Source organism: Lepidochelys olivacea (assembly GCF_965140295.1).
Source record: "Lepidochelys olivacea isolate rLepOli2 genome assembly, chromosome: 4".
NCBI lineage: Eukaryota > Metazoa > Chordata > Testudines > Cheloniidae > Lepidochelys > Lepidochelys olivacea.
In genome coordinates, this window is record NC_140414.1 from 116,608,523 (window position 1) to 116,636,097 (window position 27,575).

At 36.8% G+C, this 27,575-nt stretch overlaps 1 protein-coding gene across 8 annotated transcripts in view; it reads right to left on the minus strand.

The window, feature by feature from the left end:
- The window catches only part of SLIT2 (slit guidance ligand 2), a 423,995-nt gene that overhangs the window by 386,935 nt on the left and 9,485 nt on the right, over positions 1-27,575 (minus strand). For all 8 annotated transcript variants that reach the window (XM_084626161.1, XM_084626159.1, XM_084626160.1 and 5 more), the window contains exon 4: positions 15,121-15,192. In XM_084626161.1, coding sequence (XP_084482287.1) covers positions 15,121-15,192 — 72 coding nt within the window. The remainder of the gene's footprint in view (positions 1-15,120; positions 15,193-27,575) is intronic.

Genomic DNA, 27,575 nt, shown 5'->3' on the forward strand with positions numbered 1-27,575 from the left:
TGTCAGGGGCTTCCAGACCCACTTAAGCAAAGGGGGGTGGGGGGGTCAGTGCCTGATCTGAAGAAGAATAAGTGCACTTAAGTGCAGGCTATAAACCCACAGCTTTTCATTTCTCTGTTCTGAATCTCAGATCTGTACAGTTTACACACAGGCGGATTGGACTTCGTTGATCAAAACGATTGTATTCAATGTAATATAGACCATAAACAGCTAACTGGGAAGCCACCTTTTGTATTAGACAGCCAGCACGAAACATGCTTGTGAGAGTATAAGTAAAATGAATAAAGGAACAGTTTAAACACTGAAGACATTTAACAAAACATAAGTTGATCTACAGCCAGAATCAGATTATGGTACCAAAAAAAAAAACAAAAAACAAAAAACACACTTTACAGGTTCAGTTCTCAACCATCTAAGTACACAAAGAACTCTGCATGCCTGTGTAGTGGAGAACAGACCTTTTACAATTTCTTCAACTGTGCTTTTCTTCAAAATGAGAGTGTTCAAATCTAAGTACATAGCTCTCCAACCCATGACTGAGAGAAAGCAATTTTAATGGATATACATAATTATCTCACGTTTTCTCCTAGACAAATTCAATATGGAGGTGACAGACTTGAAAAAATTTCTTTATTCAGAAAGTTTGTTACTGAAATGAAAGTGTCTCTTCACTGTTGTGCCTCAGATGTCATGTTATTTGACTGTACAGTAGAATTTTAATGTTAAAATATTACCACTCAAATATTGAAAGCTTGGGTCCAAACTTTTAAAAGCATACATGCATTTGTGTGCCAAGTTTCTGATGTGTACATATAAATCAGTTTTGCATGAATACAAAGGTATAGGGACATGCGAACCCCTGAGTTGTGTACCCATAAAAGTATCTATTTTAATATCTTCAATATCGTGAGACCAACACAGCAAACAATGGGAGAAACAAGATGGGCAGGATCTCTCTCTCACCAAGAGAAGTTGTTCCAATAAAAAAATTTCTCACCCTGTTTTTCTAGCTATTTGAATAGTATTTTGTTTTAGGGCCTACATTTTTCAGCAGAACAGCAGACTGACTAGGTTTCAGCACACTGACATGATTTCATGTCAACAAATGCTTTCTAAACTAAGAACTTTTCTATTAAGACATCTGGCAATTATTCTTTTGTGCTTTAGTCTATATTTGTTCAGAAGAAAGCACTTGAGAAAATGCATACAAGCCATATAATATTTAAAGCTGTTTTCTGTCAGTCCTTAAAATGGCTACATACTTAGTGGTGAATTTTTTTATGAAGAAAAAAGAAAACTGCATAAAGTGGAAGTGTCAGTATAAAGTCTCTCCTAGGTAAGGATGCAAAAATTTCTACTATGCTCAACTGGAGCGGCTTATACGACAGACTCCTCTATGTAAAACATTACCAAAACTCTGCTCTGATATTGTGTACATGTGGTAGATATACATTGTGGTACAAGGTCAGAACTCAGCTAGCAGCATTGTTCCCCATTAGTTCTTCTCTCCAATGTTCTGGATAATATTTCCCATGCAACTTAAAGACATTTGTAAGGTCCAACGCTCAGTGCAGGTGTGAAAACTATTGCCAAATGAATACCTGCCTGCTCTATTTGCTAAAAATTTCACTGTACTATCAGGCATAAACAGTACATAAATGAGTCAAATGTAAAAGCTGCCTTACTGAAAAAGGCCATTCTCCCTTCCATTTATCTTCACAGATCACTTTATCATCAAAAGGACCTACACCAGTACAGGAGGTGGATGAGAGACCAATAATGGATTACGTTTGTGGCATAAAAAGCTTTAGTGGAGAAGAGAGCATCTGGGAAATCCCAACCAGCAGAAATGTTCCTAGTGGTTGACAATCTGGTGAATCCACAATGTTTACACTCACAGGTTATTTAATTCCTTGTTAGTACAAGATTTGCTTTGGGACAGTGTTTTATCCAGAGTGGATTTAAATGTACCAAATGGTGGTGTTTCCACCACCTACCTTCCCCTTGGGAATTTATTCCACAAGCTAACAGAGCATTGTCAAGAAGTTTTTTCTACCATTAGCCTAGTTCCCTTGTATTACTCCTAGTGTTACACCTCTGTTTATATATATTCTTCTCCAAACTTATTTTCTCCACTCCTCAGTTTTTGCCTAGTCAAGGTATGAATATATAACAATTTTAAATCCTTCAAAATTTCTACCCAATTATTTACTCTCCACTATCTCTAATCAGTAGATCTGATCTGGCTATGTGTGCAAACCAAAGCTGCATTAATCTAGTCTATACTACTTAGGCTTTGCCAATACAGCTATACTGGTATATCTATACCAGTAGAGCCCCCTCCCGTGAAGATGCAGTTTATGCTGGCAAAATAAGTTTTTTTGTTGGTATCATTAAACCACCTCCCCGAATGACATACGATACTGGCAAAAGGACTCTTGCCAGTATAGCAAGATCTCCACACACTGTGGGGGGGAAGGAAGGGGGGAGAGGAAGGGAAGAAGAGGGCATTTGCCAACATAATTATGGCAGCTAGGGGATAATTTTTTTCTATATACTTGCCTGATAGTTATGACGACAAAACTGTGTAGTGTAGACCTGGAGTTAGTCTTAGTATTATTGCTTGCTAGATTTTTCCCTCATCAAGTATTGGTCTGGATTTTGCCTCGAATGAATCATTCATTTCCCCAATTACTTGTGCCCCAATTCAAGTATAGTTTTATCCAGGTTTCTGATGTAAGTCCCTTTATATATTTTCCCCTAGCCATGCTTCCCAGATAATCTTTTACGAACTTCATTAATGTACTGTTTACATATTTGTGACCATTCTTTATAAACATAATTGATGAACACTGGACTCAATACAAATTCCTATGGTACCTCAACTCAACATTTTGCATAATCCTTTCTTAACAGTTCTGGTTTTGGGCTTTGGTACAAATATTCATATCCCAGCAGATTTTAATTTAGCATAAGGTTTTAGAGAAAAGATGACCGTGTAGTTGAATTTTGAGTCTGTTGGTTCTGTTCAGTCTGGCTTTTGATCTTGGTATGGAACTGTAATTTTGCTAATACTGCTGAATAATTATCTTGCAGTTATGGACGGAGTAGCGTGCCCAAGTGATTGATAAACGGGGATGGTTTTGGATCCCAAAATGCTACTGGGATTCCCAGAGATGTCCTTGTCCTGGGATTCTACCTCTGAAAAGGAGATTACTACTTCTGTGCAGCAGACTGCTACGGTTATCCAGGCCTCTGACCACTACAGTGGTTTACCGGTGTGCCAGAATAGATGCAACCTGCAATTGGTGCAACACGCAGCTGCCTGTTTTATTGATTGAATAAGTTGCACGAAGAAAACTTTTGTTTCTAGGTGAAATTTTAACTTGGCACAGATCCTATGAAGCCACATGTGGTTTGAATCTTGGCTAAGACTTACCTCCCTCACTCAGTTGTCACTGCATTATGTGATAAGCACTCGAGTGCAGAATTTGCATCCCCTGTGGTCATCAGAGCTTGAGTCTGTTAACATACACTAACGGGCACAAAATAAGGCTCATCTTTTACAGAAATAATGGCTTTGTTGTTTGTTTCTTTCTGAGTAGGGTAGAGGGAATGGGAAAAGCCCAGGGATCTACTGATTTTACCAGGTGTTGATTTTTTTTCCCCTCAAGAAGGTTTCATTAAAAACACCCTATTTTGTTTTGTGCCCAGACAGTTTTGCAATTGGCACTCATGAAATTTAGAGGACGAAATCTAATCTAGTATCCTGGCTTCGACACAGGAAAAACTAGACAATTCAGAGAAATAACAATTCTTCCAGCCAATTGTTCAATGGATTTATCACTAGGGGAAAAGAGGTAGGGATCAGAAAGGAAGTCTTTCCCATTACTATGAACTAGCTAATTTTGCCTGGGACTGGATGACTCAGTCAGTGTTTTCCTTATTCATATAATTAACTTTTTTCAACTGTGCTAGTTCTCAACAAATTATTTCCCACATTCATTTTTAAAAGGAGAAAGTATTTCTTTTAAACTTTTTTTTTTTATTAAAAAAATGCTTGCTCATTCTTACATTATGGCACAGATTTAGCAGGAGCACCTATCACCTCTCGCTATACCAGCCATTATTCTGCCCATATTTTATACTCTTTTCCCAAACAAGGGGCCTTATCAAACCCAATAGGATCTAGCCTTGAGAGTCTTGTAGCAGACCAATTACTGAACCCCCCTCCCCAAAAAAGTTACCCTACATCAACAGAAATGCTGCAGTGGGGAGAAAGAGTTCAAGTACATAACAAAGGCTTCTTCCAACAGTACAAATGCTCAGCCCAGCCATTATATATTTCCCCCTCCCACTCCAAAATGCCCCAGTATACTACCAAACTTGCAATACCCTTACTCAGGAGCACTTTTCAGGATCTAGCCAACAGTTAATTACTCACCATTGCATCTCTTATTTTAGCTATGTCCTTTGAGATCAAATACTGCACATGCCATATTTACCTTTTTTTTTTTGGCAAAATGCATTAAGGCTTTAGATGACCAGAGTATTTTTTTTAATTGCTATTGGTCATTTAGGTAATCTTCATCAACCTCCACACCAAGATTTGAATCCCATACAATTAAGGCTGGTCCCAACTAAAATCCATCCTGTGTGTGGAAAGTTTAAATTATTTCCTCATGTGTGTTATTTAATTCATTAATTCAATACATTTGGTATCTAACATGATTACACTGCAGAAAAACAAGTGATCAAGCTCTGTGCTGTGTAAGCCTCACTTTTATTCTGAGTCATTCCTTGGCTCATGTGCCAATATAACTGGAGTTCTATAATATTATACATAAATATTAATTATATCCATGTTTTACAGGCACTCAGGTGAAAAAAGTGGTCAAGTTCTCTGTATGACTTTGATGGATTACACTAAGTATTTTAGTTTTAATCGGCAAATATTTTAGAAAGATTCAGATACAGATTGTTACACATTTTTTACTTAAATTTAAATATGTAAATTCAATATATCAAAACATGATCTTCCTTGTGAATACATCATTTTATACTATTAGGATCTTATTCCCTGATAGCACTGACAGAGTGCACCTGTCTGGAACAGCCTTCTGTGTAAGTTTTAACTGTTGTATATTTTGCATCATTTTTATTTGGAGGGAAAAATATAGTTAACATTTGTCAACAGAAGTCTAAGCTTCTCAAGTCCACATATATATCTATGCATTCATAAAGGAGTCCATAACAAAACTTAACAGCTAGGCAGTTGGTGTGCTGAGAGCCCTCAGTCTTATCATGCCAACCAATGTTGTCTCATCATTCCCTTGTACTCCAGTCAGCCTGTCTAGATCCATCTGTTGTCTCTTGTTTTATACTATAGCTTTGTCTACACTACTGTGCTACAGCAGCATAGCTGCGGCTGTGTGACTGACACCTGGTACAGCAACCAGAAGGGTTTTTTCCCCCCATTGCTGCAATAAATGTACCCCCTTGAGAGGCAGTAGCTAAGTCAGTAAGAACAAATCATCAACCTAACAGTGTTTATACCAGGCTTAGGCTGGTTTAACTACATCTCTGAGAGTATGAATTTATCACACACAGTGACATAGCTACATCAACCTAAGTTTCAGGTATAGACCAGGCCTTAGATTGTAAGCTCTTCTGGACAGGGGCTGACTTTTTGTACAGCATCTAGCACAATGGGGTCTTAGTCCATGAGGACTGGTGCTCTGGGGCACTACAGTAATATAAAGAGACGAGCATAAGCCCAGGAAAAAAATAGCGGTTAGGTCACTGTTGAGAAAATGAAGCTATGACTTTTTTATTAAACACATTTGTAAAGGATTAATATTTTCTACTATTTTAGAAAGATAGGTTTAAACAAAGGAACAAAAAGGAAGGATGAGCTAGCCCAAAATACACTACACTAAAACTATAGCAATGTTCTCTGAGTCTAGTATAATTTCAGTTTTCACTATGTGTAAAGTGTCTTAAAAATACACCAGTTGAAAAGCAGCTGCTCTGTAACAGTACATTTCATCGAGGTTTAGCTCTAGGATGCAAAAAACGTTATTCAAAATGCTTTCTAAATCTACATTATGGCAAAATGCATTAAGAAGCAAGAACAAATCAAGTCATTTGGACAGCCTTGATTTTTTAATATAATGGGACATATGAAAGCTGCTATGTGCTGGCTAAAATGAATATACATTTTTGTGCTAATGTTATTTCTCTTGCCAATTTCCTGTAGTTCAACATACGGTAGCTACTACTATCAAAATAAAATACACTGTTTCAAACCCCTTTTTTCTACCTAGTCTTTTTAACTAGATAATATAAGTTGGGGAAAACTAAAGCTTTAAACAATTTTAACTTTTATGAAAGGCAAATTTACTAAATGCAGAATAGTAGAATTTTCTGCAAAAACACTGATATACATAGAGCTTTTTATAAAAAAATTCAAACTAGAAAAAACTTATTTGAAGGCTAAGTATGTAATTGTAAAGAACCTTTAAAATAGATGCACTGCATTTAAAATGCTATATAAATCAACATTTAGGATGAAGGGTCAACAGGGGTTAAACTGTCTGTCTTTCTTGACTAAGTTCATACGTGTCTTTGCTTCTGCAAGTACAGCTATGAATCACAGTGTAACTTGAATATTAAAACCTCCAAGGAAACCATCAATAAGAGCTGCTAAGAATTTCACAAGTTTTTTCTTTAGGTGTTAATTAAATGATCATTTAACACTGAAACGTAAACACAACATTTTCATCTACTGACAGCATAGCCTATTATAAATCCAGAGTAATAAGAGTCCTGGTGTTAATACCCTAAACCAAGTTCCCACAACACTCTAAGATGCCTTGTCATGTCTAAGGTTAAGTATCTAGACACAAAACAAAGATTGCGCCTACTCGACTTCCAGTTCAATTTTCCCATCGCCCAGTGACCTAGGTAACACTTTGAGCAATAAAGAATAAATTTAATTTCTTCAGCATTTTGTGAGGATTAGGAACAATTGTTGGCCTGCAATGACTTTTTATCCTTGGATTCTTTTTCTTCCAGAGCATTCCCCCCGTTCTAAAAGAAATTCTGATGGTTTAAGACACAGAACAAACAGAACTTTAAATTAGGCCTTTTTCAATCAATTGGAACTGTTGGAGGGGAAGCAATCAAGCTTTCTTTGGACTTTTCTCAGCTATTCAGTTAGTTACTTTGAGCTTTAATCTTCTACCAGCAGAAGAAACCTACCATCATGGGGTGAAGCTCAAATATTTTTTCATTTTCCCCCTGGCCTGATTTATTCCTCTTTTATTCTCACTTTAATCAAGATGGCATGGCTACACTTCGATGTCCACCTAGTGCAAGCTGAGAGTTACAGATGTTCTCTTCATAAAACATTTCACACCACAGGTCTGTACCATATAATAATGGTATTTCCTCTGACATGCCTTTTTACTTTTCATTACTTCCTTCACTGAGATTCAGTTTCCTACTTAACTGCTGCCTGAAAGGTTTCCTATAACATAGTTTAGTAAATCTTTCAAGGTAACCCTGCAGAAACAACCCAGTGACTGAATCTGCCATTAGATTGTCTATAGCTGAGATGGCCCAAAAAGAACTGCAATGCACTGCTCTAAATTGTATTCAACTACTTTTCTTTTTTAATCTGCCAATATTCAGATTCTGCTGTGACAGCAACCTTCCCATCACACAACTTCCACCACACCCACACAGTCTTTCTAGTAGACTAAGATAATTAGGACAGTTAAGTAAAACTCCCCACTGATTTAGTACAATTTAAAATAAAGCAATACAAAATTTGCTATGACTAATAATTGCTAAGCAGATCTAAATGTAACTTATCTTTTCAATAGGCATATTTAAATGCTAATATCAAATACTAAAAGAAATTTCAAATATCAGAAGCATTTATGTTGAAACCAGGAGAGTGGCCTTAAGCCATATTTTTGTTTGCTTGCCATTTTTAAACATGGTTTTCAAATTAAGGTTACAGAATAGCCTTAAGCCATAGTTTTGTTTGCTTGCTTTTTTTTTTTAATGTGGTTTTCAAATTAAGGTAAAGCGTGACTATAAACTGTATTGGAATGTCTGCCATAATGAAAATCAACATTTATAAGTGTCCCTATAGACGCTTGTCTGCTGAAAATGTAGACTACTCATTCAGATAATAAGGATTTAATGGATTTGTCCATTACCAGAGGTTAGTTTACAGCCCCAACAGTCTACCCACCTTGCTGTTTCATCCCACTACAAAAGGAAGTATTACATGCATAAAAATGTAAACTTACGTTTTTATAACTAGAGAATGTAAGGGGTAAATTTAAAAAGCAACTTAAGTCACTTCCCCAATTACCTCAAGCTAAAATTCTGAGAACCCAACATGGCAGTTGGGCAAACTATATTTCACAAGTGAAAGAAAATATTTGCTTCAAGATGAAAAGTGCAAAAGCATTGACCAACATTTTAACTTCACAAGTCTACGTTCAGCTGTGAAGTAATTGATTTCTTAATATTTAGTTCCATATTTTTTCACCTATCATTTCTTGTAAGTAACCATGTTATGCTAGGTGCTGTACAAACACAAGAACATTCACTCAAAGGGCAGAGAAAGGGATGCAATATACAAGTAAAGCAAAACCATTGCTCATGTTCTGAAAATGAGCTGTACTTTATTTTTTAATAAAGATATCTTGGACTACACTGAGCACACTTAAAAGTTCATTCTGATTTTAGAGCTATTACCATTTTCTGTTTTAACCCCTATACTTAAAATTGGGAATATTACTGGAGTCGGAATGAACCTTTGAAGTACACCCACAATATACTCAAGTTCCCCCACAACCCTGCCATAAACAGAGGGGCAAAAAATACACATCAGTGTGAATAACTTTCTCCCCATTAGGACACAGATATCAGTTTTGTACCAAGTGCTCCGGTAAGCTTCTTGCTTTCACACTTTTGAAAGACTAGAGCAAACTCAAGAAAGAATGTACTGAACAAGCTTTTTGTAGTACTTCCAACATCCCTAGAAATTTAAGAGTCCTGTCCTGCAATCCCTTACTCATGAACTTAGTCCTGCAACCAGGCCCTAATGTCCTCTTTGTTTGCTGCTTTTTAAGGGGTGACTGATTCTTGAACGTCAAAGCCCTACAGAACTAGAATCAGAGTTCCATGCTGAACTAAGCATTGGGGCAAGAAAAGAAATATACATACAAGACAATTTATTTCCCATTTCTAGTCTGAAGTATAGGGTGGGCAGTGGAGGAACAACACTGGTCTTGGCAATCTTTTATAAAAGGCTGCCTTCTGATTCTTTCATCCCACAAACAAGTGCTAAAATAGAAGCATCAAAAGCTGACACAGTTGACCTTAAGTTGCTACTGCATGGCAAGGTAATTCTATTTTGGAGAATGCACACTTCAATTATGGAATTCCCTACAAACTGGCTATGTACATTAATAGTCTTTATTGCTTGAAATATGCCTATTTCCAATACCCATCAAGGTGGATATTAGTAAGCTCATTTTGGTAGCTGTGGGTCAGTATTACAACAAAAATAACCTTTGTGAGTTTTAGTTAGCAGTGGGCCTACAAGCTTAGTCAGCCCAACTCATTTTTAGGTCGCATTCTAATTACAAGACCTTAATATACTATGGTCAGTGACTTGATTTAGCACAGAGTTATGATAATTGTGTTCTTCCACTGCCAGAAAAAGAAGACAATCCTCTTACTGTACTGTTACTCTAGGCAGATGTTGTAATTTACAAAGTATTCATTTAAAATAAATCACAAGATTGCCTATCTACAAATGACCATAAATGTGTATAAAATTTCAGTTTTATCAGTTTTAGTTGTTTATTTCAAATGCTTTGCAAAATAAATATTTAGCGAAGAAAATTAGTCTTCCCTGTGGTTTAGAATAATTTAAAAAACTGAAATCATTGGACTATTAGTGCCAATTCTTATCTAACTTTTATAAATAAAAGTATTTATATTTGAAGTGATTTAAACATGGAGGGGGAGAAGAGAGGAAGAAAAAACCCAAGATTCTAGCTTTCCAAATCTGAGGTTTAAAAAGCTAAAAAACAACAACATTAGCATTATGGAAGCATAAATATTTGTTTCCATTTACCTTCAAAAAAAGAAGATTGAAGTAAATTTTGAAGGAATTTATTAGCATTTCTCAGTTGCTTAAATGCATAGGAACAAGCTATAAAAAACTAAAGTGATCTCACTAATGCTTGAGAAAGCACTTGTGCCAACTAGAAGAACATAAACTAAACTTGGATTTCATCTAGGTAAAGGTTATAATATTGTATCATTTTCGGATATCAATACCTCTTTGAAACGGATTGTTGCACGTGCACCACATTTGTACTGAAAGGTATAATCCTTACTAAAAGTATTACAGCATATACGTAACAGCTGAAACCTGCCAATTACTGCTTTTGTTCAGTAGCAACTCATCTAACAAGCTACTTCAAAGAAGAGAACCATTCAATAATATTTCCTACTACAATTGGGAATGCATTCTTTTTGTACATTGGATTTTTAAACGCCAAACCACCTGTTTCCACTTGGAATACAAGTAGTCAGAAGCTTTAGTATAAGGAGGCTTGGCATCTCTAGGAGTTTTCATGACAGAATTCCCTTTGCTTTGTCAAAAGGGATTATTAGATATTATAGATAAAACCTTTTATCTACCAAATTATTAATAAATCCTTGCTTTGAATATTTAGAAGGATACAGGCAGAACTGTGCATTTAAGTACGCTATACAATTATACTAGTGGTAATGAAACAGAAGAGCTTAAAAAAAAACATTGAAAATTAGAAGTTTTTCTTCAAGCCCCTTAAAAGCACCATCTTTTTCATTCTCACCTCTGACTGGTTCTACTTTTAAAATAGAAAACAAAGCATGTTAACTTGTGACAGCTAAAGAGGTACCAACTTCAATGATGCTAAAAGTAGGTGCTCTCAGAGCAGTTACAAAGAGATATGACAGCAATCTGAAGAACTTTCATCCTCTTTGCGTCAAACATCTTCGGTGTTCCCAGCAAAGGAAATCAGCGGTAGCTATCATGGCAGCTCGCTAGATGAGTAATGATGTCGATCTGACCAGACAACGGTAACCGTAGCAACTGTAACCTGCAATTCCTGCATAACATTGTTGGATTTATTGTGGCAGGGGCCAAGGAGGCCAAGAGTAAAATGAAGCAGAGAACTATGGTGTCTGACACATCTAGTACCATACACTTTAATCATAGCTGGCAGAAATTAATTCAGGAGGAGGAATTTTTTGCAAGGGCTCCCCATGCAGTTTTCTGCTTTTATGCTTAGCTACAAGGATTTTAAACCACTAAGCGGACATCACTAAACTAGGTGTTTCTTATAGTCAGATTACACCAAGACTTTTTCCTTTAAATATGTGAAATGTCTTCTTCCACATATACTTCTTTTCAACTATACTAGTGGTAAAAATGAAAGGTGTATAGTGGACCAAAAGTCTTGGTACCTAGATTAAGTTTAAACTTAAACTATCCCCTCCAAAGGTTGTTTAAATTGAGCTATAATGACTCAACAAATATTTCTGAAATGTCAGCTCAAGCATGAGGCACTCCCTCATCCCAACTTCTAAATTGTTGAAATCAAAATGTACAGGTTTTGTGCACAGAAGTCTGTATCACGTTCATGCTACCACCTAAAAAGGTATCTTTTACAGCCAAACTCTCAAAGAGCTTGGGACATGGCTCTTGGTATCCTGCAGCAAATGGCAATGCAATGAACTGTGATCTAACAAGCCAAATTAAGTAGTCAAATACTATTTGCCTCAGATAAACCCACTAGTCCGTAATAGTTCTTTATTTTAAAGATACTATTGCTGACGCTAGACAAGTCAGTGTCAGTAGTCATATGGGTTGTTAAACAATGCAGGCTGTTCTTGCGATGAAAAATGCTTTTTGAACAATGGCTTCATACAAAAAAGTTTAAATATTATCCAACAGGCCCCACACTAATGGTATCTATACACCACTATTTTGTCAAAATCCTTATTCTACAAGAAAAGAATTCAAGCTCTTCTTGAAAAATCAAGTAACTAAGAAATTATACAAAATTATTCTCAATATACCCACAAGGTTTTATAATTATCTTTAAAAAAACCATTAGTAGGGCCCAAATGGAATTTTTATGCCAAACCATCTTTCCAGTTCAATTCTAAATAGGTTAAAATAGTTTAAGCCATACTGTAAAGTAAAATATTTCCTAGCTTTAGGAGTTTTCTTGTAAGATTATTTTCCTGCAGCATTAACTATCTGAAAAATACAAACTAGATTTCCAAAATAGAGAATATTCAGGCAGACAAAATTATGTACTGTCTCTTTTAAATTCTCAACCTATCACTTTCTTTTACTTACACTTCCCGTCTGTCAACAAGTGCTTGTAATTTTATTACACTGTCCTGTAGTTTATGCAGAGTTGGTATTATTTTACAGAGTTCTGTTAATGGACTGGATAAATGGTAATGCTATTTAAACTAGTCTCCTACTCCAACAAACACAGCTGCAACTGTACTATATTTCTGAGCAAACATCTTGACCTGAACATGCAGTGCTCTCTCAACCCGTCCAAAGAGAAATTGGAGCAGACAGCAAAGGGAAAGCATAACCGGCCGCTGGCGGCAACCAACCATGTCTAATCATAATTCATATACAGTGTACCCTCGCTCTTTTATATGGCATTTAGGCTACACAACAAGCATATGTGCTTCTTCACCTGGCATCTCATTTACAGCCAAGGGCCAAATGGTAATTATCATTCAAGAAGCTGAACAGCATACTGAGAAACACAGTACACACACTAGCATGTTAAGGCTTTTTTTAAAAAAAATTGGGAAAATTAAATATGTAACACTTTTTGGTATACGAGTGTCCATAGACAACTTTGATTCTCCTTTTTTCAAAGAGACTATAGCTCTGTATGTATAAATTTATGAAAGAGTTCCTACATATACACACGAAGTTTAAACAAGAACAAAACAAAAAAAATATACACAACTCATTCCTGGCATGGTGGACAAGCTATATAAAATCCAAAGCCTCCTGATCATGAACCACCAACATACATCATTCCCAAACAAATGCCTACTTTTGCTGTTCTGACTTAATTAAGCATACAGCTAAACTATATATTTCAGTACAGTTAGTGTATTTTTAAAACATGCATATGTTATAACCAGACATTCACTTTCATGGTCTGATCAACAATAACCCTGCGGCAGAAGAAATTTAATACTGTTAAGCCAACCATCTCTTACTTTCCACCAGATTTAACTATGTGTATCCTATATCCAATATATATTTTTTAAACTTATTCTATCAAGTTTATTCAAATTTGAGTATACCTTAAAATGTACATCCATTTTAATCTGTAAATTATCTCATTGCTATTTTAAATGGAATAAGATTGAACAAACACTAACCTAAAAGTGGAATAAAATAGAACATCCTTACCTCTTACCCTTCCTGATATGGAAGTACAAAATTTCAGGTTTAATGTTTCCATGTTTGCTCGGGATTTTTTTTTAAAATGGTTGAATTACTAACTTGTAATATATACTGCACACATACTGTAATATTTGAGAGGTGTGTACTTAATTTTGTTAGATAAAGGAAGGAATTTGCCAGAGCAGAACCCCTTAGCATACTGCTGTCTAGTAATCCAAGTGTTTTATTTACAGAAAAAGCTTTTGATTCAAAAACTTACATCAAAAGCAAAGGCAGATAGTAGACAAGTATATGATAATATGCATGTGGTACAATTTAGCCATTTTAAGACTCTTATTTCATATTAGAAAGGAAGCCAAATGAATCATTTAAGGAAATTAGAACAGAAGTCAACTTCCAAAAGTGAAACCTTCATTATGAAAATTTACCTGAACAACTTCAAGAATATTGTGAACTGGAGTGAATTTGATCAGATAGCTATCCTATCTTCCCTCATTTTCCAACCACACAAGGGAATAATCAGGAAAATATATCCTCCTGACTACTGATTGCTTACTGAGGAATTGAATATGTTAGTTTGTCAAACTATTTTGTCCATTTAACCTATAACAATTCCAGCAGAACAGTCTTATGCGAAGCCTACAATGAAATATCAAAAATGTGTCTTTGAAACAAGCTTCAAATTATGTGCTGTGTTTTCAGAGCTTGCTGTTAAAGTGTCATGCTGTGTTCTCTTCTGTCCTACCTACTATGATTAAAGCAATTAAAGTTACCTTGAAATTTTATTAAAATATATCAGTAGAGACTGCTTTGTGTTAGATAAATAACTTAAGTCTACTTGACATTCATATTGTAAAGAAAAACTAGATTCCAGAACATCATTGGCTGAAACATTCCAATTTAAATTAATAACCATACAATAGAATCAAAAGCAACACTAATAGCAGCTTTATAAAGTGCAGTGTAACTAAAAAGGTTACCATTTTGTACTTTTCATTTTAGTAATCTGTCAGAACAGTAGGTTACCAGTGTAGCAACAGGTATGTAAGATGGCAACACAGATATACTGTAGTAAAAGGACTGGTTTTTAGTCCAAGACATGCCTTATATAAATACAGAACAATATTCCAGAAACAAAAATTATGAACAGCCTTTGTGTAATATCACCGGGCCAACAATTCTAAAGCCATTACTTTTGGCTTTTTTGTGCTTTGTTGAAAGACAAAAAAAAGAAAAAATTAGGGAAAAAGCCAGCCTATTCTTCCACCAAAAGCTCATTTAAATTTTTAGAAGGGGGGGTGTGTGAGAGAGAGAGAGAAAGACAGATCAGAGTTTGTGTATCAGAGATAGAAAATGAAAACACACACTGCAGTTGACAACTGAGAGTAATCAAAGAAAATAATAAATTGAAATAACTTACATTGTTCTTGACAAGGTAAAAAAAGCAGCACACTTCAGAAAAGGACAGATAAGATACCACCTATACACACCCACCACTCATAGATAAAAATATAAAAGTAAACTACATTATGTAGGACTTGCAAGGTTTCCAAAATTAATAATGCATTTTGACTACTTACAGCCTGTATAGTTTTGGAGTCCCCAGAAACAGCAACTCAGAAAGCAACTGAAGATTATTTCTGTTTAGACGCCTTTTGAGAGAAAAAATAAAAAGTTAGGTTATAACTAAGGCAACAGCAATCAAATGCAAATGTTTTGTACCAACATGCCTATGCTATAACAAACTGAAAACAAAGCACAGAAGAGGTATGTAAATCTTGGTCCACTAGTGGAGACATGGTCCAGAAGTAACTTTTACTCAACTTTTACCAGAAAATGTAATCAGCCCATGGTACCTTGCCTTTCATTTTATGAAAGACTATTTTCAATTTAAGGAGTCTAGCTTAATCACCAAGTTGGGACTCTATACCATATGAACAAAAATCAGTACAGAAAGGTACTGTTTTTCCGCCATCTCTATAGTGTGGAGCAGTTGATACAAACATGTTGTGGCCAACAAGATTATCCAAATGCACATTATATACATTGCACACGTATGCATCACTGCATACAAGTTATGTAATTAAAGATCCACACAATGCAACTTGGCAAAGGAGCAGAGATAAGGCTGCCATGGAAACCTTACTTTCTTGACGTCCATGTAATTAAAATCAACTTACACTTTGCACTAAATAGTTTTGAATACAATTGTGTTTCTTATAAGACTATGAAAGTAAATGGGAACATTTGGCATGGTGGAGGGACCTGAAGAACCACCATGTACTATATAGGAGGAAAAACAGTAGCTGGAATCTGGAAGAGATCTCTTCATATGAGGTCTCACTCAGCTACTAACATCAACCCAGCTTAGTCTATAAAATGACAAGTTAAAAACCCAGAGTAGTACGGCCGGAGGTAATCCACTGCCAACTACAACTTAACCATGACATTATATATATAAATAAATAAATAAATGAGAGATTTACTATACTATATATATTTAGATTCACAATTAAGATAATTTTTGTGATTACAGAGCAATAGCAGCCCTCAAATCAGGTAGTCAAATAATTCATATATGAAGTCCAAGACAATTTAAGAAAAAAGCCATAGGCAAAGCCAGACACACAAACTGGTAAGCCTATTTGTTCGCAAGCATTAGTCCTTATATTGCAATTTACAAAGACTCACAATTTATTCATCCCAGGTTACACTTGCACACCTGCATGGTGTTAGCTGAGGCTCTGTTTTATGGTATTAGCATTAAGATTATGTAAGTCACTAGACACCAGTAGACTGAAAAAGATGTTGAGTGGTGCTTGCACAAAAGAAGATTCTAAATCTTTAGGAAGTTATGACTGCTGTAAGGTACATCTAAATCTTCTTGAATTAACTAAATTCACCTTCAGTTCTCACTGTAATACAGGTTTTTCCAGACAATCATTCTTGTTGCTCCTTCCTGAACCCTTTCAAATTTGTCAGCATACTTTAATTCACTTACTGTGTATGCTCCAAACACAGTTTAAGGCTCCAATCCTGTAAAGAATGCATGTGGACAACTACTCCCATGAGTAGTCCCATTGAACTTGATGGAACTACTTGCTGAAGTAGCACTCAGCAAATAGTTCCATCAAGTTCAATGGAACTACTCATGCAAGTAAAGTTATGCATATGCAAAAGTGTTTCCAGGACCAAAGTGCCTAAGTGCAAATTTGCTGAATAAAACTGGTTTTGAAACAAACAGTGCCAAAGCAGTAGTTTTGGTTCAGTTCTAGATACTTAATTCTGAAGTTAAAAACAAAGCTATTTCCAGTCAACCAAGCATGAGAAGTCAGTCAAACTTTTACAGGCTAAAAAACATTTCACATTCACGTGGCATCATTCAGAAGACATTGGGGAGAATTTGGAAGGACGACGTTGAGAAAGTGGGAAGGGCAGAATTTAGCACAGCGATAAGTGAAGTGTGGAAATTCAATTTGGGGAAAGAAACGCAAAGAGTTCTGACCCATCACAACTCTTGATCTATGAAATAGGAGCTCTGATCCTACAATTCATGTGATCCAAATTTCCCACTGACTTCTATATATGTTTACAAGGAAAGCAGAGTCAGGTTTTGTATTGAATTACCAAAATAGGTTCATACATGGTATTTCAGCACTTCTGCTTTTAATTCTCACAAAAAACAATAAGCACAGAAGCATAAAAAAAGGATAGCTGACACTTCAACTTCAAATAAATGTGGTTTTAGTTGTGCCTCTCATTTTTTTAAAATGAAGTTCATAACAGAAGGGATACTGTAATTGGAAAGGGTTAACAAAACGTAACTCTTCCTGAAGAGTATAGAAAGAAAACAGGAATGTATTAAAACATAACAGCCAAGTGTTAAAAATAAAACTATTTAAAAAGTGGCAGTTCAGTATTAAGTCAAGCAGCAATAACGGGGGAATAGAAGCACAAACAGAAGTTTGGCCTGTGGTTAAATAAAAACAGAGAAGTTTTTTTTAAAGTTGTAGAATTAATCCTGCAAACCCATATTTATAGATAAAAAAATCAATGGAACAACTTGCATTAGTAAGAACAACACACGCGTTCAAGTGCTTGTAGGATCAAGCTTCTAGGACTGTAAGCTATTCAGGGCAGAGTTTTCTAGTCTTGCATTTCTTTAAAGCACGTCACACATTTTGGGGTCATTATAGAATATATATAATGAATCAGTTTCTCCATTTCTGACTTAGAATGTAGGTATAGCAATACTAGTATAGAAATAAGATCCAGTTTTTACAGTGCCATAATATTGATTAATATTATGACAAGGCTTCTACTGTAAAAAAAGTTTATCAGTCTGATGAAACAGACAAGGTGGGTGAGGCAATATCTTTTACTGGACAATCTTCTGTTGGTGAGAGACAAGCTTTCAAGTGCCACAGAGCTCTGCTTCAGACCAGACCAGAATAGGTCTGTAGAAAGCTCTCTTCCTTGCCTCTCCACTGACACGGCTACGACACTGCAAATAAGACAACATGCCAGTGATGATCTTGAGTATACAAGGCTGACATTTACAACAAATATCATTTTAAAAGTAATGAACACAAAAACCCTTTATACTTTTACAGTGTTTTCCATAAAAGGATCTCCAAGCATTTTACAAACATTCAGCATTTAAGCCTTGCTAATAGCGTTTATAGTTCACACAGCATTCAAAAATATGTGAGGTACTTTATAGACAAAGTAAATGACACAAATGGTGCTACACAGATCTGACAATTCAAATTTTTTGGACATTAAGAAGAGTGGCCACTAATTATTGAGAAAGATAATAAGGCAAAGGGAGGATAAGAGTGATAAATTTGTTAAGTATACCAATATATAACAGAGACACTGGCCATGGATCCATAGTTAAGATTGAGTTGAATGTCACACTTAAAACAAGAATAGTGTCTTCCCAATAATTACAGCATTTCCTATTTGAGCAGCAAATTGAGAATTTATATTAGCTTTACAGATTTTTTTTAAAAGGATCTTGTAAGAAATTTAGTACTCTGTCAATCCTTTGTCCTGAATTCTTAACCCAGGCATTCTCTAGCTATACAAACCAGTACAGAGGTGGATCTTGAGTAGATATAGTGCAATAGATATCCTTTTTCAAAAACAAAGTCCTCTTTTATCCATTATTCTTCAGCCTCTGGTGAAGAATAATGTTCCTGAAAAGCAATGCAAATAATTAACCACTTTCAAAATGGCTGCCACATCCTATTGTGGTCTGTTTTTTACAAGAAGTTGTTCTTAGCAAATATGGTAACCACCTCTTCTCCTCAGCTCCTTACTGTGCTCCTTTCTGCCTCCTGACAGTGAGGGTGCTAGTATCTTCCTTGATGGCCATTTGGCCTCACTCCCACTGGAAACAGGAGGCAGCAGTGTTGATCTTTATATTGAGGCCACAGGTTGCCCTTATCAATAAGCTATGGTGGACATTTTCAGAGAGCAATTCTTTGAGAGTTTTGCTAAAGGAGATAATTGTGAGCTAGCCTCCACTGAAAGAGAATCTTTCAATTATGAAGATCAGCAAAAAGTTACCCTTAATGCTAAATATGTCTGTTAGAGTAGACTACCTGGCCCTCAGAGGTACTCAAAAGGAAAGGCATAAAGTGAAACTGAGGACTCAGGGGAAAGCACAGGAATATGGCAAAGAGGATGGAGAGGGGAATTTGGAATGTACACTTCATCTACTTTGTGCTGCTCTGACACTACAAACAGCAAGAAATATTGCTTAACTAGCTAGTACATTCCAACTGGTTTGTGCTCCTGCAGAGCAAAACAAAACAGCCACAAGTACCCAAGGGAATCTGACTCTGAAAGTTTAAATTTAAAGTGTGGTTCTTCCAGATGTTAGTGTGGATCCCACTGTAGGTGTGCCTGTGCTTCATACATGTAAGATCGGTTTGTTTTGTTTGCTTAATAGCAGTGACCATCAGAGCTGCACACTTATCCTGTACCTCCTTGTGCTCCTGTGCAAGGGTATAAATGGAAGAGTGGCCGCGACCCTTCCTCAGTTTGTTTGCAATTCAAAGCTCATGGTAGCGGAGGACTGAAAAATGGGGATGGAAGGTAGGACACGGGTTGGACACTGATTAAGACATCTCAGAAGAACCACAGTTACTGAAGGGTAATTAACCATTCTCTTTGTCAAGTATGTGTCAAGTGTGGATTCCACTGCAGTATCCCCTGAGGATAGTGGAAATGAGGAGTATCAGGTGTATTAGTTGAACAGTGATTGTAGGACTACTCTTCCAAATTTGGCATCTGACTTCACAGCTAAGTTCAAGACAACATTTAACATACATCAGTGGGTTAACTGAACACTGCTGCCTTACAGATTTATAATATTTGGCACTTTTCAGAAGCAAGTGGAGGAAGCTGCTTGTGCTCTGGTGGATATTTGGTGAGAGATTCACACCAGCAAACTGGTAACAGAGGAGACGTACCATGTAATCCATTTTGATGGCATTTCTCATCTCAAAGATTGACCTTTAGAACACCCAACTATAGCTCAAAATATATGGGCAACAGTCTGAATGTTTTATTCCTGTCAATATAATAAAACAGAATCCTGGGTACATCTAATGTGTGTAATTTCTTTTCTCAGTGCCAAATGTGGTTTTGAGAAGACAGATCAGCTGAATCATCCGCTTTAAGTTTTGTGACCACCTTAGGGTGGAATTTCAGGTTATGTCCTAGCATCACCCTGTCCCTATGGAATACTCTATAGGGAGATTTAGTCAGAGCCGGAAGCTCAGTCACTTTGACTGAAATGATAGCAACTAGGAAGACAGAGATGGGGCAAGAAGCAGTCAGGGGCTCAAATGGAGATTCCACGAGTCTCAGGAGGCCTATATTGAGGTTCAACTAGGAGTGGGTTCTCTGGCAGGCCTGGTGTAGTAGTTCTCTAAGGGACTTCACAACTCAGGTGTGAGAGAAGGCAGAGCACAACTGCACAGGTGAGTGACAAGCTGGGGTATTAGGTGAATATTAGAAAGTGAAAGGCCAACCTGTTTTAGATAAAGTTAGAGGATCTTTCGTAGAGGCCTGGACTAGGTAGGTCCAAGGCTTTTTGGGTTGTCCACATTGTGTTTTTCTGGTAGATCATTTCCTGCGTCGTACCAGGATTTCCTGGACCTGCAGGGAGCAGTCAGTCAGGCTCATTGAACAGCCACACTAAGGTGTGGCGCCGCTGGGTCTGGATGAAGTATGTGGCTATCCAGAGGCTGAAATCACATCTGGATGGTCTAGGAGTTAGATCAGCAGCTGAAGATTGATCTGTCAGGCAGAGGCCAAAATGGAGTCACCAGAATGATCACGGCCTTCTCTTTTGAACTTGGAAAGCATCCTGGGAATCAGGGGAACTAGGAGAATGGTGTACAAGCATGCCTCTATTCCACTGCAGGAGGAAGGCAACTGGTAATTACCTGGGATTCAAACCTCCTCTTGAAAAAAAGTTGTAGCATTTGCTATTGCCCGTCATGGCAAACAACTCTGTTTTACGAAGACCCCAAATGGCAGCATCTTATACTGTTAATGATTCAACTGCACCACAAACTGACCAGCATCCCTGACAAGCATGTGGTGTGCAAATCTCCCTCTGAAAGGACTTCCAAGTCAAGAGATCCATGGCTGAAATTGCTCCTAATCAAACAACCGATGTGTCAGCAGGTTGCATGCTTCCAAACAGGCATTTACCTGGCCCACAGGAAATATCCGAGATTATTCATTGCAGAGAGTCCTGGAAGGATTTCCTTGGATCTGCTCTGTGGTTATCCTCACAATTAGCTGGGTTATGTATCTATTCACAATTTTTTCCTTACATCTAATAGTTTGACCAGTATTCAGTTCTTAAAATCTGAAGGTCAACACTATTCGCCACGAATAAATTTAAAAGCATTTGAAAGTTACAAGCATGATCCTGCAGTTGCTTCCAATTAAGGGTAACGACTTGAAAACACAGGACCTAATCCTCAAGTTAAAATTGGCACACCTCACCTACTAGTGGCGTTGAAGAAAGACGTTTGTTGGATTCATTTTAGCCACTGTTGCAAATGACTACTAACTAGGTTCCAGACTGCTTTAATACTAGTTTAGCAAACCAAAAAATCCATCCGTTTTGTCAAATGTTTATTCTGATTATTCAATCCATATTAAAACAGGATGGAAACAAGTTTACTGTTATATCCTAGACTTTCAAACAGCCACTGTTACAAACCTCACTTGCTTACTAATACAGTAGGTAGTCAAAAATGCTATTCTGGAAAGTTTTCAGATTTGCATTTCAGACTGCTGGGCTGAGGAAGAGTGGTACAGCTTCCCTTTAACGTCATGGGCCGAATTCTCCACTACCTTACACTTTCTATATTTTTTTGGTTGTTTTTTTAAAATGATGCAGAGCATGTGCCAAGTCTGTGTAACGCTGCCACCAGTTTAAATGCAGAATTTCCATTAGAAGTGTTTTATACAGGTGCAAATAGAATCAGATGCAAGTTAATGAAGAATCAGGCCCACATAATCAATTCTACTTTGAATACCAGGGCCTATGCTTTCTTCGTATAAGGTTATCCATGGGTATGGCTCCATTTTACACACACCAAAAAGTCTCAGTCTGGGTCAACTGTTTGCGCTGCAGGGATAAAAATAGCAACACAGATGTTCCAGCTTGGGTTGGAGCCTGGGCTATGAAATCTGGTGATGAGGGTGGGTCTCAAGAGCCTGGGCTTTAGCCCAATCGGGAACTTCTACACAGCTAGTTTTAGCTCCATAGCACAAGACCAAGTCAGTTGGCCTAGGCTCCAAGACTAGCTGCTGCTGGTTTTATTTATTTTGCAGTGGAAATGTACCTTAAGGATATGTCTATGCTGCAATTAAACACCTGTGACTGGCCTGCATCAGTTTACTTGGGCTTGGGTTATGAGGTTATTTAATTGTGGTGTAGACATTCAGGCTCAGGCTAGAGCCCCAACTCAAAAAAATGGTGTACTATGATCAAATATCAGGCAAGGACAGCAGCATTATGGGTGGTGGATGCAGGGGGTGGGGAGGGCGGGAAGAAGTGAGTCAGGGAAGCAGAGGAAAGCAAGCTACAAATACAATACATGCCAGGTGATTGAGATGCACATGGGGTTTATCTAGATCAGGACAGATTTTCAGAGAGAGGAGAGGAGAGGATGACAGCATTTGGAGACAACCTTAAAGTCCTCGGAAGAATAAAGTTGTAAGCCTGAGTCCCCAGGATACTTTTGCATACAACACACACACCTTTACTTTTGCATGCATGCTTGCCCAAGTGCTGCAGATAACCCTTCAACAGTGGCTAGCAGCAGATGTTGCAAAGGATGGTAGAAGAAATCCCCCTAATGGGGGGAGGGGGTAAGGGGGGGGTGGAGAAATCTACCTGTAGGAAAAAGTTTCTTCCCAATGGTGTGAGGGAATGTAATGTTATGAGTCACTGGCCTGAATAAGAGTCATTCAGGCAAGTCCCCATGCACTGGTTTTGGGGGAAAAAAAATCTAAATAGGAATTGCAGATAAAAATATGGAGAAGGATACAGTGGAAATTTTTTAATCTTAAATAGGGAATTGCACTGTAATGTTTCTACATTGTTGTCCTGAAAAGCATGCAAACAGCCTTATTTTTTGCCGAGTAAATATTCTGAGTAGAAACATTAAAGCAGTACATATTGAACAGATTTAAGTGTCAGCTATACAAAGTACAACTAATACTTCTTTGCAGCAAAGTTCTCCAGGAATTTTAAGTTCTGTGCCTAGAACTCACTTAAATAAGCAATATTTTGGAGTAATGTACAAGTTTTAAACAAAACTAAACAATATGTTTTTGAAGAGCCAGAGATGATTTTAAAATGTTGCAACAGTGCAAACTACCCATTTCAGAGGAATTAAAAAAAAGGAGAGCATCCAGCAAACACTGCCACAAAAGATGAGCACAAAACAGATGTGGGAAAAATAAACAGCCTTCCTGACTTGGAATTTGTAAAAAGGTCTGCAAAGAGCAAACAGAACTTCTCACTGCAATTTGACTTCTAGACCTATAAAAAGAGTCCCATGAGAAACGAGACTCTGAGATGAATAAAATGTACAGCTAACAGTAACATTGAAAATTTACATTAACAGTTCATAACATTTCCAAAGAGATGATTTTACTGTAACAGCATTTTGTATTATTCTGAAGTAAAAATTATATTAATCTGAATTTAAAAACCTATTATAATAAAATGTTTAAAAGGTATTTAAATGCTTTGGCCACTATTTAATATTCCATTATTAGGAATACTGTAGATACTGAAAGTATTGCTAAAGCAACTCCAAAAATCTTAACATAGGATAATTCTAGTAGTAATTTTAAAAACCCACAAATACAGGTGCCTCAGTATAATTCCTCAAAAAGAAAAGGAGTACTTGTGGCACCTTAGAGACTAACAAATTTATTTGATGCATCTGATGAAGTGAGCTGAGGGTCACAAAAGCTTATGCTCAAATAAATTTGTTAGTCTAAGGTGCCACAAGTACTCCTTTTCTTTTTGCGGATACAGACTAACAGGGCTGCTACTCTGAAACTTGTCATAGTATAATTCCTACAATTCTTGTAAGATGGAATTTACATTCCTTTGCTAAGTGATTAGCACCCCAGGCTTCCTGGTCTCCTCCCTGCTCCAAGATAAGGAATGTGCTAAGTGTTGCCCTTAAACTATGTAAGATTAGCTAGGAGAAGGATTTGCCACATCCCTGATGAAGAAGGAATAACTTTTTTCCTTCAAGCCTGTTCAGCAACATATTCCATACCTGAGCTCATTACTTTTGTGCTACCTACAACAGATGCATGGAAATACTACCTCTTTGAACACTGACATTTACCAGACTGCTAGCCAAATGAGTGTTTATATAGCCACTTAAACTCTAAAATAGAGAGAGAAAGAGAGAAAGACCCCAGAAGTAAAGTTTCCAAAATACACAGTTCTGGGGTCTGAAACTGTATTGCTTTTTACTTTACAAAAAGAGAGTTGCCAGCACTGAAGTGTCATCTCACCTATGTATAATGCACTAAGGGGGAAAATGCAATCTCACTGTTCAGTGAATGTAAAATCTAGTTCAAAATAAAGTTTTGCTACTACAAAACAAATATCCAGTGCAACTTCCTTTCAGGCAATAGTTTTAGGGTCAGCCCTACCTCTCACACTGAGTAGTGCCTTACTCCACAGGGAGTTGATTTTCTTGGGACTATTTGAGGACTATCTGAAAAAGGTAGCACGATATGCCTCTTACGGCAAAAAAGTGAAACAAAGACATTTAGTTAACATCACAGTAGTCACATGAATTATAAAAGCTGGAGTAGTGACTCAATGATTAAGTCTGCAAAACAGCAATACTGGGGTTAGAATGGAGACTTACACCACCATCACCAAACTACACAATCTCCTTTCCCTCTGGAATTTCATGTTTATGCTTATTTCGAGATTGGTTGTAAGTTTGAGGTTAATCAGAAAAGCTGCTTTTAGTTACACAGCATTGCTGACTCTTGCAATTGTATTGCAAATTTTGCTATATTTGTTTTTTCCCTAAAGCCCCAGATCCTGGAGTCATGGGATTATGTAAGAATTTCACCTTTCATTGGAAAACAAGTCTCTCTGGAATCAAAAGGGCTAAAATTCTTGAAACATTAATTATAAAGGCTCAAAACTCAAAATGCCAATTAAAAACAAAAATGTAATTTTAAAACTCTCTTGGAGTCTGATTAATGAATGCTTGGAGTTGTCAATACTGTTTATGGTACTTAGAATACCACCAGTTTTTCCTCTTTTGGAAATTATATTACTCTTCATCTATCACAACTCAAATACCACGGATAAAAACTTCAAACTTGTATCATAGATCAATACCCAAAGAAAGGCTAGTATATATACACTCTTTAGCCTGTGCCCATTATCATGGTTGCGAATGTAATACTAGTTAGCAGTGCTAGAGTCATGACTGTTACTATGAAAACTCACTACATTAATTCCCCTAATGCAGTGACCTGAATCAGCTTTCTATTCCAGCTCCACATATTGGGGGAGAGGTGTCTGGAGGAGACACATACTCCTGCATATTAAAAAAAACAAAAAATATAATAAAGTATTAGGTACTACATCAAGTATTTCTCCATTAATAATGTGGCCTCAGATATTTTGGGACCCTTGCAAGAGACATACAGCCCAAACCTTATAAACTCTGCAAGCCAAATAAGAATAGTTAGGGGTCTACATAGCTTATCATGGATCTTACACGTTTCACAGTCTATGTTCTGATGACTACCCCTCACTGATTCAGTTCCAACAGCTGATATTGACCAACCGGGGCTTGTTTTCATCTTATACTATTAAGAAACTTTCCTATTTATTTGAATTAATCATGTTTTTACAAAGTCATATTTTCACTTGAATCATGTATTTTTAAAGGTTATATGAAAACTCAATTTTATGCCTGTACAATGCAATACCTCCTAATGCAGTCCACATGCATTATATTTTAGGGGCTCCATTCTAGTCTCAGACAAGATACTCTTGTCCATATTTCATATCTTGAAGATTCTGCTACTGCACTCAAAGACCTTTGTGCAATATCAGAATTTTAAAATTCAGTGATATAAAGCCATACATTTGAAGTTAGAATTACACCCTTGTTATACAAGCTGTAAACTTGTCACAATTTTACAATTTTTCTTCTGATAAAACTATGGAATAGAGCGAAGTAATGTTCTTCAAAGGAAATCCTACTTTTTCCTTACAGCTAAGCGTGTACCTGAAATAATGTATGCGACAATGCCTCATACATCACCATGGTATCTGAACATCTACAAATTTAAAGTTATTTGTCCAGAACATGAACTAAAAACTGTAGTGACTTAGTACTACTGGGTCAAACCCTCAAGTTTTCATGTAAGTGCTGCCTTCATCGCTAGTTCTCAAGTAGCCTGTTCTTAGAAAAAGCTACTCCCCCACCACCTCTCCTTTCCATGGTATTACACTGAGTAGACAACTACAGGCAGATTTACATCAAATACACAATTCCCTAACATAACTGAACGCATGCACACACTTTGATTTAAGTAGTTCTCTACCACTTTTGTTACTCTAGAAATAACTGAATGAAATCTGCCACAAAACAGAATATTTAGCTCTTTAACTTAATCTTTCCCAAGACTGAAATACAGAATATATAAAATGTAAAAAACATATTATTGAAGTTCAGTGAACATAAAAGTTTGAAATTTCTTCATTCAAACTTTTAAACAATCATATTTAAAACTTTACTGTTACAAGACAAATTAGAGTGAACAGACTGCATCCTAGATTATGAAGACAGTTAAGTTTAGTAGCAAAACATCATTCAGTGGTTTCTTTCTACATAAAGTGCTATCGACAACTCCTATGCAAATACAAGTGATTTCTAAAATGTCTGAGCTAGCAGTACTTTGAGTTTGCATCTTATGTTTCAACACTTGGTCTTGCAAACGTTTATGCACTCACGTAACCTGACTCACATGAGTACTCCCTTGAAGTCAATTGACTCATGCAGCTCAAGTTATGAATGTGCATAAGTGTTTGCATTGTCATTTTAAAGGAGTACTTCTGCCCGTCACATTCTGCACTACATCTTCAGAAAGGGGAGAAGTCATAACCACCAATTCTCCTCTCAGCAGCCTGCTGCTTCCCCCAGTGAGCATTTCCTCACCCATGGAAGACATCCTCTGGACATATGGCATGACTTGATCATGATCTTTCCTAGTTTTCCATTTTGGTCAGTAAATCTCAATAAAAACACTAGACAGTTGCCTGTTGGAAGATGAAGTCTTGCTCTACTTATTCGTCTTGCATTCTTTCTACTACCGCGATAAAAAACAAAGCCAAAAAAAAATCTACACAGAACGCTTTTGATTATTCTTTAATACAGGCCTAGAGAAAGTGATTGTTAGCAATTTACACCTCTTCCTCGGCAAC